This window comes from Elgaria multicarinata, chromosome 1, assembly GCF_023053635.1.
Source record: "Elgaria multicarinata webbii isolate HBS135686 ecotype San Diego chromosome 1, rElgMul1.1.pri, whole genome shotgun sequence".
NCBI lineage: Eukaryota > Metazoa > Chordata > Lepidosauria > Squamata > Anguidae > Elgaria > Elgaria multicarinata.
Genome location: NC_086171.1, coordinates 36,717,271 through 36,738,379, shown reverse-complemented (window position 1 = coordinate 36,738,379; position 21,109 = coordinate 36,717,271). Strand labels below are relative to the sequence as shown.

The 21,109-nt window shown below is 44.7% G+C and overlaps 1 protein-coding gene across 4 annotated transcripts in view; it reads left to right on the top strand.

The window, feature by feature from the left end:
- DPP6 (dipeptidyl peptidase like 6) overlaps nt 1-2,329 on the top strand; it is a 562,250-nt gene extending 559,921 nt beyond the window's left edge. For all 4 annotated transcript variants that reach the window (XM_063126315.1, XM_063126297.1, XM_063126324.1 and 1 more), the window contains exons 24-26: nt 194-266; nt 406-479; nt 1,595-2,329. In XM_063126315.1, the coding sequence (XP_062982385.1) occupies nt 194-266; nt 406-479; nt 1,595-1,741 (294 nt within the window). In that variant the 3' untranslated portion in view covers nt 1,742-2,329. The remainder of the gene's footprint in view (nt 1-193; nt 267-405; nt 480-1,594) is intronic.
- Nucleotides 2,330-21,109: the final 18,780 nt, after the last annotated feature.

Here is a 21,109-nt window from a genome sequence, read left to right as displayed (position 1 = left end):
TCCAGATCATGAGAGCTGAGATAATGCAAGTTACCAAACCTTCTGCCCTTAAGAAAAATTGCTATGTGTATACTAAACCTAGGTGTGTGTGTGTGTGTGTTTTGTTCATTCTACTTGTTGCATGCAGTACTCCATAGGGTTCTTTGCAAACTACACATGTAACTGACAATCACTTATGTTTTAACCTTCTCAGATTACAAAACTGGCACATAGAGGGATATCAACAAAAGACCAAAAGTTTTTGATCATTCATGCAACTGCCGATGGTGAGTGCTTGGCTGTGCACGCACAGCCCATTACCTGCTCAGCACATTTTGCATGTTTAAAAATCCTTGCTTTGATTTTTTTTTTCATCGTTCAGTTCATTACCTTCTGACACTTACTGATCCTAATCTGGTTTTACAGAGAAAATCCACTTCCAGCACACTGCTGACCTCATTTCGCACCTAATTAGGGCAAAGGCTAATTACAGCTTGCAGGTAAGGTATTCTTGCGTGATCACTCTCTTTCCTTAATGCCGCTGCCAACTCTGTAATACTGGGTGGGCAGAAGAGACGATCATGGTCTATTGTATATCTCTAGATGGTTTACAGTAGATTGCCATGAATTTCTGACTCCCAACTGTTTAATGTTAGCAACAAAATGACTCTCACCTCCCAGATTATTGAAATTAAGAAAGCATAACCAGGAATGGATTTGTGTGTGAAAGCCTGTGACTCGGCTCAGTTCTAGTACAACAACTGAAATCTTGGGCTCAGAATGTGCTGAGCTACTCTGCTCTTTAAATTCTACATGCGTGCCTTTTGCACCTGGCTCCACCTGGTGGACCTCATGGTTCTAGCAACACACAAAGTTGATCCCATAAACCTGAAGTTCGCCATTGTTTTCAGGAACACACATTTTGCACATAGAGGGTGATCTACACATTTTCATAGAATAAAGCCATTCACAGTTAAATTGTTAACTGTGAAATTTCTGGGTTGACCTTCCACCCTTCCACCAGGCCAAGCTGAGGCTGGCCTACCTAGTTATTTTAAAGGGTGGTCCAGCCTGCCTTGTTATTGTTGTCTTGGAGTCAATGGGCAGGATCCAACGGTGTCCTTCCACAAACTGAAATAGCACTAGCAGAGCTCTGCTGAGTCTTTCTGTTGTGCAAGTGACTGCCCATTACACTTCCACAACCGGTTGTGCAACTGGGTGCAAAAGCAGTTGCACAAGAGATCTGCAGAACGCATTGCGCAATGACAATGCATTGTGCAATGCTTCCACACCTTGGATAGCTCCTTTTGAGCTTTGGCTGGTTCTGACTGAAAGCTAGAACCAACAGCACAACTGACATCAGAGCCACCAGCCTCTACTGCTAAGCGCTCTAAGCCAGTAGTCTTCAACGAGTGGGTCGCGACCCAAAAGTAGGTTGCGAGATCAGTCCAGATGGGTCGTGGCAAAGCTTTTGCCGCCACGTTGGACACGGAGAAATGTTGGGCCTAGGTCCCATGTTTTAGGTTGGGAGTCGGAGGTGGGTCTCGGGTTCTGGGACAGTTGAAGACCCCTGCCCTGAAGCACCCTGCCCATTGCTGCCTCCTTTCTTTTGCAGATATATCCCGACGAAAGCCATTACTTCAACAGTCCGGCTTTGGAGCAACACTTGTACAAGTCCATTGTCAACTTCTTCATGGAGTGTTTCAAAGAGCAGGACAGAGCCCCAGTAGTTTCGCCGAAAGAAGACGAGGAAGAGGATTAACCCTTTGGGCTTGTGCTAGCGAGCACTAAGGCAGTCCCTAACAATAATATGCAACTGAATCTCTCTGTTTCCCCCCCCTGGAGAAAGGAGCGCTACGCGAGCATGTATTTCACAAGACTGGACAAGGAGAGCAGCGCGTCTGCTTGCCCTAGATCCTGACTCCTTCCTTCCTGAACGGAAAAACTTTTAAGCATGAGGAACTCAGCAGAAACTGCTGTTTAAAACAAACGAGGGGAAAAAGAAAAGTATCGGATCACCTTTCTTGCCACAAAGTGACTTCTGGAGTAAGATGCTCAATCAGGAAACTGGACTTAGGAGGAGATTTTCCCAAGATGACTCTAAAAAGGCCCTTTGCATTGAAAGGATTTAAGCAGTAGGAATGAAACCCACCATCTGTCTATGTTACGGTTCCCTTAGTTAGCACCTCATTGTCTCGGATAAAGCTACCAACCATGGAATAAAGATTATAGCACAATTATTTTTCAAAGGTACTGATTCATGTGTTGTTTACCCCACCGCCTTCTCTCCATTTCAAAGAATTGGCCATCGCTATAGAACTACTCAGCTGAGCAGATGTTTCGTTTGTAGAAAACAATAACCTTTAATTAAAGTTCATGTAATGTATAGGTATTTCTGTATATAGTTTTCAGCTGTTCCTCCCTTTTACTTCAGCCATGTACTCATCCTTCAGGTCTGCAGCGTATTCTGCATAAGGAGAGAGAAAACTTCAAAGGAAGAAGACTACATGACAAAAAAAGTTCTGGCTTTAGATATCTTTCCTTCTAAACCAGGAACTCTTCCTGTAGATTTCTTTAATGGACTGATTTCAACTTAGCTTTGTGGATCTGAATCATGCCATGTTAACATCAAATATCTTGTCTCATGGTTTTAAAAGAAACCCAACAGTTGTAATTGGGGGACATCGGGGAGGGGAGGGGCAAAGAAAGCTGTATGGCAGTTGTTGCCCCACATAGTTTAGACGTTTACCAATCTGGAAAGTATATCTCAGAGCCACAGTTTTCATGTAAAACTGCAAGCATCTGGTCCTCATTGTTGTGGATCAAAGGTGGGGCAATGTGAGAAGGAATTCCGAAAGGGCCAGCTCTTGATGGTGCTTAGAACAGCCTTCCTCAACCTGGGGCGCTCCAGATGTGTTGGACTGCATCTCCCAGAATGCCCCAGCCAGCTGGCTGGGGCATTCTGGGAGTTGCAGTCCAACACATCTGGAGCGCCCCAGGTTGAGGAAGGCTGGCTTAGAGTGTTTCAGCTACAATCCTATGCCCACTTACATGGCAGTAAGCCTCACTGAATGCAATGGGACTTACTTCTGAGTAAGACATGCAGAAGATCGCACAATGAGGATCTCACTGTAGGAGCGCCCTGACTCAGATCCCCTTGGATCTCTTCTTTCCTTACCCTTCCAGCCTGACACAGTTGTAATAATTCTAAAACTGCAAAAGACACCTTCACAATCATGTATGCGTTTTCAATCAGTGCTAACAAACCTGCTTCTTTGTGTTATATATTACTGTGGTGATAAAAAATCTAGGTTTTTGGATTGCAAGTTTCCATTCCTCCCCACCCCCACCCCCATTGAATTTTAAACCCATGCCCTCTCCTCCGGGTCCCTGCCCAGAGTTCTGGGGGAAAGACCAAAATATTTCAAACCTATCCCAAAACATTTTGAATTCCTTGCCTTTTTTCATTTTGGCTAGTGTTGCTCCCTGTAAATTATTCTGACCAAATGTACAGCTAGTATGAATACTGTATAATTCATTTTGTTGTATATAAAAGGAATGTAAGTCTATGATTGGTTAAGCCCACCATCTCCCTCCTCCCCATTCAGTATTATTATGTCTTGTGTTCAGCATGCATGAGGTAACACTTGTTTGCCTATTATGATCCCTTAGAAGTATTCATTCGAACTATATCAATTGTGCGGTTCTTTCTGATTGTTTTTTGACAACTTGAATGTCAATGCCGATTTCTACATTTTTACATCCTACTGTTGGTCAAACAGAAACCCCAGACAGCAACGCAACGCTGATAACTTTCACGGCGTCCTTCATTGTGTCTCCATTTTGTTGTAGGTTCATTCTGTTGGCTATTGGTGGTAATTAGATCATCATGGGAGATTTACCAGTAAACCAAACACCCAAAGTGGGGAGGTCCAGGGCGGCGGGAGGAGGGCGGGGAGAGAATCTCATGACATTTTCCTTTCTTTCATAATTTACCGTGCATCAGAATTCATATGAACGGGAATTGCAGAATCGTGCGGCTTCCTTCGGCCAGATGCCAAATAGACCATGTGAATGCTACATGTCTAGGTTTCGATGACCGTTTGGGCTCGTGTGCCTGAACGGAACGTGATCCAGAGGAGCTGAGAGCCTGCTCTGTTTGTAAACTTTTGTAGAGGGAAAAGCCCAGATGTGGCATAGTAGTGTTTGTTCATCCATAAAAAAATAAAGCATTATTTTACCACCCAGGTTGCTGTGGTTACTTTTTGTTAAAGAAGGTGTGACGTGAACTCTTGATCTCTAGATTATACTGTAACCTTCCATGTAGTATCTGCAAGCCAAATGCAAATCCGTGACAGTCTTCGGTCTGGGTTGGGCTCACAAACCTCAACATCTAACCAACAAGCTTTTCCACGTCTTTTCTGAATGAGGATTTCTGGCTTGATCCAACAGCTGCGGCTGTGATTAGGCCTGGTCAACAGGGTGGCCAGCCAGGCATGGTCAAAAATGCCTAAATGCATCAGCCCCCACCCAAAATGACAAAAGATGACACAGCATATGCTGATTTAGATGCAAAGATGCAAATTAAGACATACTTACTATGATTCAAACAGAAATACAACACATCCTACCAACATGGGGAAGACTGTACTTGCTCACTGTAGGTGCCAAGTTGATGGGCAGCTCACAGGCCCTTGCTTTCTCTTCTTAGAGTTCTTTACCCTGAAACTGGATTGGGACCAGAAAGCCCTTCAGATAGAGCAGGGATGGGAGATGTGTGGCCTAGCAAGGATAGCCAGTGCTGAGGGATCATGGGAGTTGTAGGCAAAACATCCGGGAGGCCACCAGTTGCCCACCCTTGAAACAGAGGGTGCCTTCAAAGCGACTGTCCTCTGTGGAGCTCACACCCCTCCTGTGCAAGAGCTGGAGCTTTGTGCAATTAGCTCAGTCAGGTAATCAGGAATAAGGTTGATGATCCATTTGGGTGGCAGGAAGAACCAGCAGTCTCTTCCATCTTTCAACAGGCGGATGATGTTTATTTATTTATTTAGAGTATTTTTATCCCGCACCTCAGCCAAAAGGCTCTCGGAGCGGCTTACAATGTATCAATAAAGAAGACAGCCCCTACCCTCAGGCTTACATTCTAAAAAAAGACATGACACACAAGGAAAAGTGGATGGGGAGGGAAGAGGGAGAAAATAAAAAGAAATTAAGGAGACTGCTTAGGCTGGTGGGAAGGCCCTGCTCCGTCCTCTCATCTCCCACTGGAGGGGCAAACCAACAGCTCCTTCTTCCCCACAAGGTGGAGATGTTAGCCCTGGGGGAGGGGTTTCCAACTGAAGCAGGCTCTGATGGTCCCTGCCTGCTCCAGTCTCCAGATGTTGTCACAGATCATCTGACCAAACAGCTGTTGCAAACATGTGATGTTGGCTGAGGGCCATAAACTGTTGTCTTGAGCTGCTAAGCAGCATTAAAGGGTTTTGCAAGTGCATGCATGCGTGAACATACAGAAGGCACTGAGAACTGGTGTGGTACAATGGCTAAGGGCCAAGCTAAGAGATGACAGAGGCCACCATGCATGTTTACATATAACACGGGGGGGGGGGGGCGAGGGATAATCTCAACTGAGTGAGGCGTGATAGGGAGGTGTGCCCTGGTGAGGGGAGCTGAACCCTGCTGTACCTCCTCCCTTCAGCCATGCTGGGGAGGAAAGTGTCTACAATGAGGGGAAAGTGTCCAGCCAAGAGAAGCAAGTTTAATTCCCTTCCTCCGCATGCTCCGATTTATACATAAATGGGGCAAATCTGGCAACCAAAAATGTTCCATTTATTTTAATATTTGCCAGCCGTTTCCCCACCAGTTGCCTTTCATTCATTTTGTTCATTGATTTCATTTCTCTAGTGCCCAACAGCCAAAGTGCGCTGTGCAATTCACAAAAATTCTGTCTAAACTTCAAGGCAACTCATCAATTCAAAACACTAAAAGAAAGGACAAACTCACAGGGAAATAGTGGACAAACTAGAAGGCATAGTACAATAAGGAACCGATCAATTGCTCAAGTACAACAAAACTGAAGTCAAGGCCCATTGAAACACAGTAATTTTAAGAGCATGCTGCTGTTAACAGTCTGTAGCATGGGGGTGCCGTACAAACTTGCAGCGGGGGAATATTCTGCAACCTAGGTGCTGTCACCTAAAAGGGCCCGGCTTTAGATTCAGACTCAGATTGGGTTCACACTTAAAGGCAGCACGTTAATTGTGAGGGTAACTGTGGGAAATCAAGGGTTAATTCATAGCTGGGTATTCACATTATTTGTGGTGATCAGATTTATTTGTGATAACATCACTCATCTGTTCCAAGATGGAAAAGGAGGAGACTGGTGCTTCCTTCCACCCAAGTGGACTATCAACCGTATTCCTGGTTATCAACGGGCCTACTCCAACTATGGATCCAAATCTGGATCCAACCCAATAGCTGGACCATCTGAAGAGGACCACACTAATGAGTGCTGCACAGGTGCTCCCTTGTTTTCTCAGCGAAAGGCCGGGTTTCTAGCTCCCAATTCGTAGAGTGCTCAGTATGCTAAAATTCCATTGGTTTTAGTAATATAATATTGTTAGTTACAGTTTTGAAAGAGAGCAACGTGCGCACAAGTCTGAAAGGTTAAGACCAACTGGGGGGCAGCTGAGGGTGTGTGATTTGATTCAGCGCGCCATCCCATGCACGTTTAGTCAGAAGAAAGGCCTACAGCTCCCAGCATTCTCCAGCCAGCCAGGCTGCCTGGGGATTACTGGGAACTGTAGTGCCGTCTTCTGTCTACACATGCATGGGATTGCCCTTTATACGTTTATCTGGGTACCTTGTGTTGGATATGCTTAAATCGGTTATTGATGTTTTTTAACCCAGCTACTATCAGTCTATTGCAAATCTCTCTTAAAGGATTCCCTTTCCCCGCTGGAAAACACACCTTGATGGTTTTGAGCATTTATGGTTGCTGAAGAGCCGCTCAGCTGTCTCAAGGACGCCACGGCAACTTTTATTTGTTTACTCAGCCCATTTTGCTGAGTAAGCTTCTTTTCTGCAGGATGTTTGCCCTTAAGAGAACTTTTTTAGCCCGTGCCACAGGGAAAAAAAGGGGCAGAGGCACCTCGACATTCTGGAAAGTCTCTTGCAATTGATACCTGATAAAACCTCTCCATCTGAAGCGGTTGACTGGCTTCCGTCAAGCCGAGCTGTTGAATAATTAAAGCAATATTTGTGAGTTTTGCACCGAAAAGTCCCAACAGCTGTGGCGTGTTTTGATATTTATGAAGCCCAATAAATTATGCATTGGCCAGGGCAATGAGCTCAGCGTGACGCTTATTAATACTGGAGTTCCGGCCACAAAAAGCGACCATTCGTTTAATTTTGCTCCGACTGTGTTGCCAGGAAAGACTGGGGTCTGCTACTGGACTTAATCAACCTTGCCGGAAGGTTTCAACGCTGGCCCGTGGGATCTGACTGGGTTGTTTTAACAGCAGCTCTACCGCTCGTTAAAAATAATAATAATAATAAAAAAAATCCCCTCCTTGATATTTTAATGTTGTTTCCGTGACATTTAGGCGGTTGTTTCCACATTGCGTGCAGACTGAACATGGCAAAAGAATCACTCATCTGATCAGTCATTGCGTCTGCTGTATCAGCCTGCGACAGAGTCGTTCTTAACTATAATAATTTCGCAAAATGCCCAAGGGGGTTGGCCAATATGATGGACTCCCATAGGCACTGCTGGATCCAGGTTTTTGAAGAGCCTTAGGCAAGGCACCTTCACTGGGCCTCTCCCTCAGTCAGTCTATCTTCTCATTGCTATTGTCACCAGTGGCTGTTGCTCCTCATCCTAGAATCACAGAATCGTAGAATAGTAGAGTTGGAAGGGGCCTACAAGGCCATCGAGTCCAAACACACACACCCCTGCTCAATGCAGGAATCCACCCTAAAGCATCCCTGACAGATGGTTGTCCAGCTGCCTCTTGAATGCCTCTAGGGTGGGAGAGCCCACAACCTCCCTAGGTAACTGGTTCCATTGTCGTACTGCTCTAACAGTCAGGAAGTTTTTCCTGATGTCCAGCCTGAATCTGGCTTCCTGTAACTTGAGCCTGTTATTCCGTGTCCTCTTTCCTCACCATTGCTACCACTTGTTTGAGAGTCAGTGAAAAGGTACGTCGTGGCATTCCTGCTCCTCCTCCTTACCATCACCACCATTCTCTGGACCAGAGCGAGAGGCAGAGGAAGAAGGTTGCAATGGGGAAGAGGAGCAGCAACTCCAAGCCCCCCTGCTGCGTTGAGGACCCTTGGGAAGTTCTCAACCCTGCCTACCCTTGACGCCAACTCTGCCTAAGTCTAATGCTCATTTTCATGATACAAAGAACCAGTAAACACTGGCCAGGCGAGTCATAGGATTTGTCCTTAAAACCTTCCAGGAAACAGCAATTTGCTCACCAACCAATGATCCTTGGGCTGTGTGAGGGATGGCTCTTATGACAATCCTAACACCACATAACCTGGGGAAAGACTTGTGATATATCTGGCATCTGTTGTGGACATTTGGGAATGGATTTGGTAATTTTCTGAAAGGGATTTTCTAACCCTTACAAAGCGAAGTCACCCAGCACTTTTTTAGTCCATGAGTGCAGGAATCCTATCAGAATGAGCTAGCTGTCAGTTTTCATCATGGGCTGGTTCTTTCTGAAATGGGCTCTTGCAGTAGATTAGAAACACGCCTGATTTGGGTTTTACTGTTGTTGATAATCTTTGTAAACCGCCCAGAGAGTTTTGGCTGTGGGGCAGTATATAAATGTAATAAATAAATAAATAAATAAATAAATAAATAAATAACAACTATGAGCTGAATGGTGCTGATTTTGTTCAGAGTTCAGAAGAGAGTTAACCGCATCAGGTTATCGCATGTAAGGGAAACAAATTTTCCTTCCCAGGGTTTAAATTTAACAACAACACAATTAAAATCAGCGTAACTTAAAACAGCCTCACAGGGGAGGGGGTGGAGGAAGGAAAACTATCCAAGGGGAAGGTTACAATTATCGTATGAATGAAATGAAGTAGTAACCGCACACATCAAGCTAATGAAATTATCCAACGGACTCACAGCCAGCTAATGAAATTGCCTGCTTAGCATATATTATCTAAAGAGAAATGCAAATCCCAAGCTGGTTGCATTATCTCTGACACATTCGTGCTCTACTGGCGATAGCGCCGTGAGAGTCATATTTCACAGCCCTTGAGCAAAAACAGATACAGTGAAATTATATTAGACCCACTCCAGAGGCGACCCTCAACCACAAGTGGGGTTACAATTTGACCACAGAGAGGTACAAGGTCACCTCTAAATTATCTGCGCGTAAAAGTGTCTGACCACAAAAACCGCAGCCCACGGTAGCATTGTGTCTCCAACTGGCGAAGTCGGATAAGCAATTTTCTAAAGAGATCACTTAACGAACTTCCTTTTCTTCTGCCTCTGTGCTATAAACATATGCTAGAGCTGAAGCTAATGGAACACAGCAGAAGCATCCATGTTATGAACTGAGACAGCTGCTAACAGCCCACTGCTAACAGCGTACAGGAACACATATTGGATGAGTGTTAATATTTATCTGGGCAGCAAGACCAGAAATCCCAAGGAATCAGTAGTTATTCAGGGTCTTTTCTTTAAAAAATGGGTTGTCGTTGTTATTTCTTTTCTTGCTCGTGGCAGCTTTTCTAGTCAGACATGATGGGCTTTGCCAAGTCATGCTCTCTTTTACAGATTCAGGAATTTCCTGACAATTGAGCAGGTTTTAAGCATGACTGCTTTCTGGATGTTGCTGTGGATGCATTTTGGCAGGCCCAGTTTCTGAAGGTTTTCTGTAGTTTTTTGATGTGATGCTGGTGACTGATGTGACTAATGGAATAATTGTGAGCTTTTCCTGTTTCCATAGATCATTAACTTCCATAGCCAGTGGTGTATATTTCCTTCTCATTATTGTTGTTGTTGTTGTTTAATAAATGGGTTTTCTTTTTCTGCTTGACGACATTGCAGGGGTGCAGAACCTAAGACCTGGGGGCAAATCCAGACCTCTTTTTTATTTTTTGCTGAGGGCACTGCACTGGCTGCCTATTCGCTACCGGGCCACGTTTAAGGATCTTGTACTTGTGTACAAAGCCCTAAACAACTTCGGGTCAGGATACCTGAGAGAGCGCCTTCTCCCTTACCAACCTGCCCGGTCACCGAGGTCATCCGAGGGCCTGCTCCTGGGGGTTCCACCTAGATCCATCCTCCGATTGGAATCCACCAGGGGAAGGGCCTTCAGCGTGGTGGCCCCCCTCCTGTGGAACTCCCTGCCTCTGGAGGTCAGGCAGGCTCCAACCTTGTACTCCTTTCGGCGCCTCCTGAAAACATCTTTATTCCAAGAAGCCTTTCTTTAACATGCAGCCTTGGATTTCTGTTTTTGCTTCTTTTAAATTTTGTTTTAACTGTTTTATTCTGTTTTTATTTTCATTTTACCTTGTACACCGCGCCGAAATTTTTCAATGGGGAGCGGTATATAAATATTCTAAAATAAATAAATAAATATTTTTTAAATTTTTATTTTATTGTGAATATCAACAAAACAGAACAAAAAAAAACATTGTGAAAACAAAAAGAAAATACGTGACATATACAGAAATATCCTCATTTTTCATCAGGTATACCTCGGAGGTTCTCCAGCTGGCAATGTTCCTTTGCCTTGGCCCAGACCCCTTTCCTCTAACCACCACCTCTTTGGTGTTTTTCCCCTCCATTTTGAAAGGCTGGAATGCCTCTGCTAAGGCTTAGCTACTGGCACTAAGGGATTTCAGCTGAAAACTGTTGGCATCTTCTGTATTTTAGCTCCACCCCTTTCCCTTTGGCCCCGCCCCTTTTCCTTTGGCCCCACCCCACTACCCCAAGAAGCTTCTCTGAAACTGAATTCACCCTTTGGACTGAAAGCAGTTTCCTGCTCCTGCTGCTACATTGCCTCTAGTCAAACAGACTTCCTGACAAGAAGTAAAGGCATACTACGTTTTAGTTAAGCCTCATCAGTAAAGCACAACAAAGTCCCCTAAGTGACCCCTTTATATAGGGTCATCTCTGGAGGTAGAAGAAAACACTCAATTTATTAAATTTATACCCCACTTTTCTGCCAAAAACGGCGCTCAAGGAGGCTAGCAATACTAAGATGCAGATAAAAACTAGATCTTGGTTGAAACATAAAAGCAAGCAGTGAAACACACAGCAATAATAAACAGAAACAAACCGTGCCCAAGCCCTGAAAGAAGAAGAAAAGGCTTCAGTAAACGAAGGAACCGTTACATAAAAGCAGCCCTCCTGGATCAAAACAAAAGTCTACCTAATCCAGTTTCCTGGCCAGGCAGAGAGTTCTGGGAAGCGCACAAGCAGGATGAAGTAATTGCCCTCTCCCGATGACATGTGTAGCAGCCATGAGAACTGGGAGACCTTTAGCAATGGAAGACCCAACATTCAAACTGGAAGCTCTGTCGGCAGAGCAAATGCTGCAGGAGAATTACGTCCAGCACAGCAGGATGCCCAGTACAGTTTCTAGAGCACTGCTCCTCAATGCCTAGTTGGCAGAGTTCTAGACTTCGGGCAGTGGGTTCTCTGGGAAACGCCACTGGCCGCTTCCCTGCTAAAATAGATGCTGCAACAGAAAATGGCTGGGCCAGTCTGCCAGGGGGCCCTTCCACCCCAAGTGCCTTCCCAAGACTGGGGCATTCTAGGTGAGTTAGCTTTGAAGCACAGGCAATGTTCAGGCCCACCTTACCCAGAATGCCCCACTTTCAGGAAGGACCCTCAGAGCATAGAGTGGGAGGCAGAGGGTCGTGTTGCAGAGCCAGGAAGAGGAAAGGAGGAGGTGGCAGCTGGGAGGAGAGAGAAAAGAGGGCGGCAGCAGGTCTGCCTGTGAGGCACCAAAATACCACCTTGACTAGGGTGTCAAAACACCTTGAGAAAGGGCTGTGGCCAGGTCTACTAGACCCTGTGTCGAATTGTTACGAATGTGGAATAAAAAGCAGGAAATCACACCATGAAAGCAGTCTATGGAATGTGGATGGTGCCCCAACCGTTATCAGTGCCCTTCAATGCCACTATAAAAACAGTAGTGTAGATCTAGCCTGCAAGGTAGGTTAGGCTGGTGGAAGTCATTCAGTAAATTTTGTGGCTGGTCAAAGATTTGAACCCAAGTCTCCCTGGCCTAAGTCGAGCACTTTAACCACTACACCACACTGCTAAGAATGCCCCTTTTCCCCTTCCTCCACCCAGACATGACCCAGAAGGAGGGAAAGAAAACTCAACTCATACACCCCTCCTCTGCCGTTGTTTCCCCTGAACAGTTGACACGAGCCTTTGGCCAGCTTTCAATGGCATCATGACCGCCCTAATGCAAAATGATTGAAATTCTATGCGCCTGAATGTGTACCAGTGACATGTGTGCGTCCATCTTTGCTTTTGCTCTGTAATAAAAGGCATCTTCACCGAAATGCAGACTCCAAGCTCTCTGCCAGCTCCAATAGGGAGGGAAGAGAGGAGTTCATCGATGCATTGATTCTCGAGTATGATTTTTACGGATATGGTGACTTGCAAGCTGAAGGCGAAAGTTGAGATAAGGACTTCCATCACAGAGGTTTATTGCTCAAGCGCTGTACACATAGCCTCTCTCTTCAGTTCCATTTTAGACACAAGAGGTACTTTGTAAAACAATTGCAAAGGCAAACTTGAACCCTCTTCAATCAAGTAGCAATTTACAATGCTATCAGTTCACGGAGTGATGCAACAGAGCTGGTTTTGACATTTTCTCAAGAGACCTCGCCTGAACACAGGCATCCCGCCTCCTAGTGGCAAATGGCAAGCATCACCCTTTTCTTTTGTAAATACATTAGCTTAGATAATGGTTCTGAAGCATCTTCCACTCCAATCCACCCAACATCAGTGGGGGTGAGTGCGAGGAACCCTTCACGAAATCCCCCAATTGCAACATACAACTTTGTCATTCTGCTGGCGCAAATGGCTCTGCCCTGGCTGAAACTAGTTTCCAAACTAAGCACAAGAGGAAAACCCAGCTCAAGTTATGCTTGCACAAGGACAGTTCCTTCAAAGCTTTTCACGGCCTAGCTCCTGCCTATCTCTCCTCTCTCATCTCACACTATTGCCCCGCTCGTGCTCTCCGCTCCTCTGATGCCATGCTTCTCGCCTGCCCAAGGACTTCCACTTCCCTTACTCGGCTTCGTCCTTTTTCTTCTGCTGCCCCTTACACCTGGAACGCTCTTCCAGAACACTTGAGAACTACCAACTCAATCACAGCTTTTAAAACTCAGCTAAAAACTTTTCTTTTCCCTATAGCTTTTAAATATTGAGTTTGTTCTGACTCTATACTGTTTAGCTTCACCCTACCCGGTGCCTGTTTACACTTCCCTGTGCCTGTTTGCATTCTCTTTCCCTCCTTATTGTTTACTACAACTTTATTAGATTGTAAGCCTATGCGGCAGGGTCTTGCTATTTACTGTGTAATCTGTACAGCACCATGTACATTGATGGTGCTATATAAATAAATAAATAATAATAATAATAATAATAATAATAATAATAATAATAATAATAATACATTACACTTGTGCAGCCTGTTGCACGTTATGCTTGTGCAATTCATCGCACATTGCGCTTCTGGCAACCTGTTGTGCAAGCAGTTGACTTACTGGCTGCACAACCAGTTCAAGGAGCGTAATGCACAACTGCTTGCAAAATGGAAAGATTTGGTGGAGCTTCCCTAGCGCACCATTCGTGTTTGCAGAATGACACCATTAAAGTGTTTGACTTTGATTTGATTACAGTCAACATCAAACTTGTTAGAATGATTCAGGCTGAAATATTTAACATTAATTGTACATAAAATTTCACACATTTTTCTATAATAAAAACTGATATTACGTGCTCTTATGTCATATCGTATCTACTGTGAAAATCAAATATCAGTGTCCAAACGTCAGTGACTAATCAGCAAATACCCAAAGCCAGTCCAATGAAAATACTAAACATTCAACTTCACATAAAGTATTTGGGGACAAATTCATTTCAGTCCTTCATCAACCAAACACAAGATGGCAGCAAAAGCCAAATTTGAGTATTTTTTATATTATTATTATTACTATTCCTCTTGATCTCAATCCATTCGATAGTGAGAAAGAACGTTAATTCCACTGGATGTAGATTTAGTTTTGTGTCATGTTATTCACTGCGCATGCAATGACTTTGTGATTACATTTGTAAACCTGACTTTTAAATTCAACGTGAACATCATCTTGGAAAAGGAGAATGGCTTATGGTCTTGGATCTTTCTGCTGAAATCTGGCTAGGTTCCATTAGGAACCACATCTGTTCAATATGCATGTGCTGGGTGTTTTATTGGAAGGGTAAATCGCTTAAGTGGTAAAATGCTTGCTCTGTGCATGCAAAAGGTTCCAGGGCCGGATCTACACTAGTCTTATAACGTTGCTAGTGTCCCTTTCTAACGTGGTTCTCTGTATCGGTTCTCTGTAGCTGCAACGTTACTGCAGGGCACATTGTTAAATCCTTTCGTTGCTGGGTTTGCTCCGCCCACTGCCTGCCTCATTCCTAGCCAGCAGTGCAGGGCAAGTCATAAGCACACACAAACTCCCTCCCTCCCAAAACATCTTAATGCAAGTCCCAGGGAATTGCCTGAATGCACAGGAGCCAGCCACTTTGCTGAAGCTAAGCTGGGTTGGGTCTGGTCAGGGTTGGGATGGGATGGGATGGGAGAACAAATTGTAAAGTTTTAGCAGCAGCCGCATTTAAGCCCCGCTGGTCATGAGTTTTGGACTCTGGACCTTGTTAATTTTCCTGCAGGGAGCTACAGCTCCTTTGCAAAGAGGGGGGAAATGTTTTTTAAAAAATCATAAAAAATCAACCGATGCCCCAATTTGATTCAAATTTTAAGGCAGGATGCATGGGAGTACTTCATAATAAAAGCAGATTCTAAGGTGGAAAACTTCTGAGTCCTTTGTATACAATTGTCAGTGATTGCACAGTATAAGGCTGGTGTGATTTATCTGCTGTAGCAGATAAGATAGCAAACGGGGCAAAGGAAGGAGAACAGGAAGTGGGCGGAGCAAACCCAGCAGCTCTGCTACTCAGAGAAGAGGGAGAGGAAAATTACCGGTAGAACGAGGCACCTGAATCTGTAGCCACGCTGGAACTAAGAAATAGAAGTACGACTGTAAGTACGACTCATTTACAACGTGGGAGACCCAGGGTCACGTGACACTATGCGTCACAGTAACCCATTCAAAACGTTAGAATAACACCAGTGTAGATTCCCACCAGGATCAATCCCTGGCATCTTCAATTTAAGATTACCCTTTCCCAACCTGAGTGCCTGAGAGCATGTGGGAACACGAAAGAGCCAGAACAAAAAGTGTTTGAATTGTATTAGACCTTCATGAACCATTAAGAACATCAGAAGAGCCCCGCTGGATCAGACCCAGGGTCCATCTAGTCCAGCACTCTGCTCACACAATGGCCAACCAGCTGTCAACTGGGAATCCACAAGCAGGACACCCCCATCAACTGGTGTACATAGGGTTATTGCCATTGGGGAGTTTACTTCCTATTTCCCTGACATCCCCACAAAGAAAAAGAACTAACTGCTTTGAAAAGCTAAACCATTCAGGGAGGGAAACTGAAACATCTCCGGAATGGAGAAACCTTCATAGGTCGCCCTGTGGCTTCAAGCCAAGGCTGAAGGTGGTAAAGAGAAGACATATTCTAAATTAAGATTAGCCTTGGTGGGGCTCCACATTACACACTGCAGTTAAGAGTGGAGCCCTGGATGGAGCCCTGCCCTGAATGCACCACTGCACTCTAATCGGGTTTATGGAGCACACTGAAGAAATACTCAGTGTGGTAGACATATTAGTGTTGCATCAGTCCTGTAGCACTTTAAAAATGGACGAATGCATTATGGCATCAACTTTTGTGGACCATTTAGTCAGATGAAATGGATTCTAGCCCACAAATTTTGCCATAATAAATTTGTCTTTAATAAGGAGCCCTGTACCTTATTATATTCGTGGATAATACACGAGGAGAGTAGGATTATGTTTGAAGACAGCCAGTGTGGTAATTAGCATGCCAGCCTGGGGCTCAGGAGATCTGGGTTCTAGTCCCCACTTGGCCATGAAGCTTACTGGGTGAGCTTTGAGCTAGTCACTGACTCTCAGCCTAACCTACTTCACAGGGCTGTTGTGTGATTAAAATGGAGAAGAGGATCATATAAGCCACCTTGGGTTCCTTGGAGGAAAAACGGTGATATAGAGCCTGTTCAGACAACATGCTAAGCCATGCTTAGGCCATGAACCCTTTTGCAGCAAATAGTGAGTATTCTTAAACTCTGGTTATGTAGCCACCATGGTTAGGAATGTTTCACACAACACCCTAAGTCATGGTTCCATGACATGCTAAGCCATAATGTTTAGCTCAAAATGCTTAGCCACCGTGGCTTAACGTATAGTCTAAAGTTTTAACAGGGTCCCTAATATAAAGGTAAAATAATGCCAAGTGCTAGAAAAGTTGAGAACAAGGAATCCTTGAGCACTGTAGAAATCCATTGCATATACAGCACCATGCAAGCAATTTGTGACAATTTGGGTAAATGGTTTTTTTTAGGGGGTAGGATAGTAACTCACGAAGTTGCTAACTGTTAAGAATTTTTTGTTTATTCGTTCAGTCATTTCTGACTCTTCGTGACTTCATGGACCAGCCCACGCCAGAGCTTTCTGTCGGCCGTCGCCACCCCCAGCTTCCCCAAGGTCAAGTCTGTCACCTCCAGAATATCATCCATCCATCTTGCCCTTGGTCGGCCCCTCTTCCTTTTGCCTTCCACTTTCCCTAGCATCAGCCTCTTCTCCAGGGTATCCTGTCTTCTCATTATGTGGCCAAAGTACTTCAGTTTTGCCTTTAATACCATTCCCTCAAGTGAGCAGTCTGGCTTTATTTCCTGGAGTATGGACTGGTTTGATCTTCTTGCAGTCCACGGCACTCTCAGAATTTTCCTCCAACACCAGTGTTCAAAAGCATCTATCTTCTTTCGCTCAGCCTTCCTTATGGTCCAGCTCTCGCAGCCATAGGTTACTACGGGGAATACCATTGCTTTAACTATGCGGACCTTTGTTGTCAGTGTGGTGTCTCTGCTCTTAACTATTTTATCAAGATTTGGCATTGCTCTCCTCCCAAGAAGTAAACGTCTTCTGATTTCCTGGCTGCAGTCAGCGTCTGCAGTAATCTTTGCGCCCAGAAATACAAAGTCTGTCACTGCCTCCACGTTTTCTCCCTCTATTTGCCAGTTATCAATCAAGCTAGTTGCCATAATCTTGGTTTTTTTGAGGTTTAACTGCAACCCGGCTTTTGCACTTCCTTCTTTCACCTTTGTCATAAGGCTCCTCAGCTCCTCCTCGCTTTCAGCCATCAAAGTGGTGTCATCTGCATATCTGAGGTTGTTAATGTTTCTTCCTGCAATTTTAACTCCTGTTAAGAATTATACTACCCAAAACCCTTTATTTCAGTCTGAAACTACAAAATCAAATTTTGCAGGCTTGTGAAACTATTATATAAGAAACAGAAATGGTTCTAAGAAATAACGAAAGGCCAAATAATTAAAGTCAGCATACTGTAGTAACTTAATATACTCCAACTGTCGCCATTAAAAGTAACCGTTTTCAGGGGGCTTTCTCTGGCAAGTCATTTTTCAGCTTTTGCTTTTTTAAAAGGGAGTTTTAGGGGCTTAAAAAAAGGAAAGAAGCTAGCATACCCACGTGTGCACAATCTTTCTTTTCAACCCCTGTGCAACTACTTTAAGTACAATCAGGTTCACTGTGAGTAGGGATGCTCGAGGATTTTGTTCAGTGTGCATTTTGAAGTGAACCAACCCAAATTGCAATTACTGGATTAATAAGGGGATTGGAATGCAGATACTCTTACATTTTCACACTTCTCTGTACTTTGCAATACAATTCTCAGCTGAAAAAATGTACCATTTTTTTTTAATAAAGAGGCTTATTTTACCTTAAAATGCATATAAAATATATGTTTTAGGATAAAACATGAAAATGTGCATTTAAAAAAAATCATTAAAAATAATGCAGATTTTCGTAAAATGTTTAATTGCCGGTTAATATGGAAACTGGACAGAATAGCCTTAGGAATGCACACATCCATAATGACATGGTCTGGAAAAGGGCTGGACCATCCATCCATAATTGTGAGATTCAAGCAGTAGTCAAAAAAGAGAAAAAGGAAACCACAAATCTACTTCAGATGACTTTGGGAAACAAGCTGTTGGGGAAGAGGTATACAGCATATGCTCACACCCTCATCAACAATAGTCCATGTGTAGTAGAGAAGAGCTCTCAGACCACAGGATTTTGAGGCATGAAGTATTATACAGCCTTCACCAGCCTGGTGCCCTCCAGATGCGTTGAACCACAACTTCCATAATTCCCAGATGGTATGGCCAAGTTGGGACATCAGAGTGGGGGACACTGTATTATAACATGTAAAATACCCATCACCAGCACTTGAAGCTAAACACCAGCCCTTTGAACCAAAATGGGAACCGCTACTCCTGTTTGAGGTCTACATACATTCCCATATTTTGCCAGTTCTTTGACTGCAAAAGTTTCATTAAGTTTTGTTTCTATCTGATCGAAAGAGTGAAATCAGTCTTTTGTAAGCAAACACAGGCAACACAGGCAATTACATGTAAAAGACTTATCCAGAATGCGGAACAGTCACCATAATAATGCATGCTATTTTGCTCAGAGCTTGCTCCCAGGTACTTCTGGAAGTCCGACATTGATCTTAGGTTTCACTATTTATATAGATTTAAAATTTGTAGTTAGTTCTGAAAGAGTGTATGTGTAGCTAGAAGAGAATACTTCAAGATCATGAATGGATTTGAAGAAAGGTAAAGAGTAGGGGTGTGCACGGACCCCCCGCTCTGCTTCACTTGCAGATCCGCCATTTTCCGGATCGGGCCGCTCCGCCCCGCCCCCACCCCGCCCACTTCCGCTCCGCTCCGCTCGGAGCTCCAGATCCGGAGCTCCGTTTCCCCCCCCCCCATAGGCTTGCATTGAAAGCTAAAAAATTATACAACTTTTTTTCTGTTCAAGTTAGAAACCTCACATTTGGCACCATGACACCTCATGGGGGTATACACACGCACGCCAAGTTTCAAAGCAATCCCATCATCCCCTGATTTTTGGGGAATTTTTGAAAATCGGGCACCCCATTCACACCCCTTTCCATAGCTCTGTCAATTTGCACGTTAGAAACCTCAAACACGCCACCATGAAAGCTTATGCAGGGATACATACGCACGCCGAGACTCAAGGCAGTCCCATCATCCCCTGATTTTTGGGGAACTTATGAAAATTCAACACCCCTTTCCATAGCTCCGTCAATTTTGCACATTAAAAAAACCCCTCAAACTCACCACCATGACAGCTTATCCAGGGATACATACGCACGCCGAGACTCAAGGCAGTCCCATCATCCCCTGTTTTTTGGCGGGGCTTAAACCTGCAAAATTTGGAACTTCCAAAACTCCAAGTGAGCGCAGGAAGGACTTCTCCCCCGAGTCAAAGCCACACACACACAACATCCCTGCGAGGTGGGCAGGGGAGGAGGGAGGGAAGGCAGGGAGGCATGCAGCTGGCATTTCTGGGGGCATAAGGAAATGAGCCAAGGATAAGCCAGTAATGCATATAAAATGGAATAAATCAATAAATAAACAAAGGAGGGGTGGAATTAAAAGCAGCAGTGTTGCTCAATAAACAGCAAGAAGATTTTTTTTAAAAAGGCTGTATCTGTCCTTTACCAGCAATAGGGGGACGTGCCCGGGGGAGGGGGAAGCAGCTGCCAGTTCAACTCAAGACAGCCACCAACAGCTCTGAGATTAAGAAGTAAACGCTCACTTCGACTCATAATAGGCATTGCTCCACCGTTTTACTCTCTTTGGAAGGCTCTAATGGCCTTCCAGTGCAGGAGAGAGTGGGGGCACGTCCACGATGAGATGCCCTAGGGGAGCTCATCCCCTTGCACCACATCTTTTCAGTTGTTCCCCAAAGTTAGGGTGGGTAGCAGTGCTGTGTTTCTATCTCTTATTCTTGGCTTAGTATATGATTTCAGGTTGTGTTTGTGCATTTGGTGGGGCTACTGTGTTAAAAAACACTGGGAAAAGCCCGTTCAGATGAAGAAAGAGAAGTTTCCCAGAATCCCAAGTTACCCGTTTTGCCTATGCCCTCCTCTAACTTTGGGATCATGTGATCATGACCGGGAGCTGACTCTGCCCCTCAGCCCTTTGAAAAAGGTATTTTTCCCGCCGATTTTTTAAAAACTTCTAGCGCGCGACCCGCACCACGCAGAAAGTTGAGAGTAGTCTCAAAATGACCCCCATCCACGACTCTCTGTACACAAGAATTTTCAGAACGATAGCTTAAAAACCAACCCAGTTATGCCCAAGTCTTTCCCTCAATGCAATCCTATGGGCGAAAAGCCGAAAACGCCGTTTGAGCCGCGCGGTTGACCCGATTTTCAAAAAAATATAGCCCGCGACCCGCACGACGCAGAGAGGTGAGAGTGGTCTCAAAATGACCCTCATCCACGACTCTCTGAGCACAAGAATTTCCAGAACGATAGCTTCAAAAAGAACGTAGTTATCCGCGATTATTTCCCGCAATGCAATCCTATGGCGAAATGTTTTCAAGATGGCGACCGGAGCGCTCCGCCTGAACTAGGAGCTCCGAAAAATGGTCGCTTCTCTTCGCCTTGCTTCTAGGGGTCCGCGGTCCGCTCCTACTCCGCCTCTGGGTAAGGCGGAGCAGGCCAATCCGCTACTGCTTCTACGCTCCTAATCGGAGCGGATCACACCCCTAGTAAAGAAGAAAGGATTTTAGTTCAGGGCAAGAGAACATGCTTTGAACAGATTCAATTACCAGCTTCTCCAGACAGGACTGGAAATATCTCAGAGAGCACCTGCCAGTTAGAGTGGTC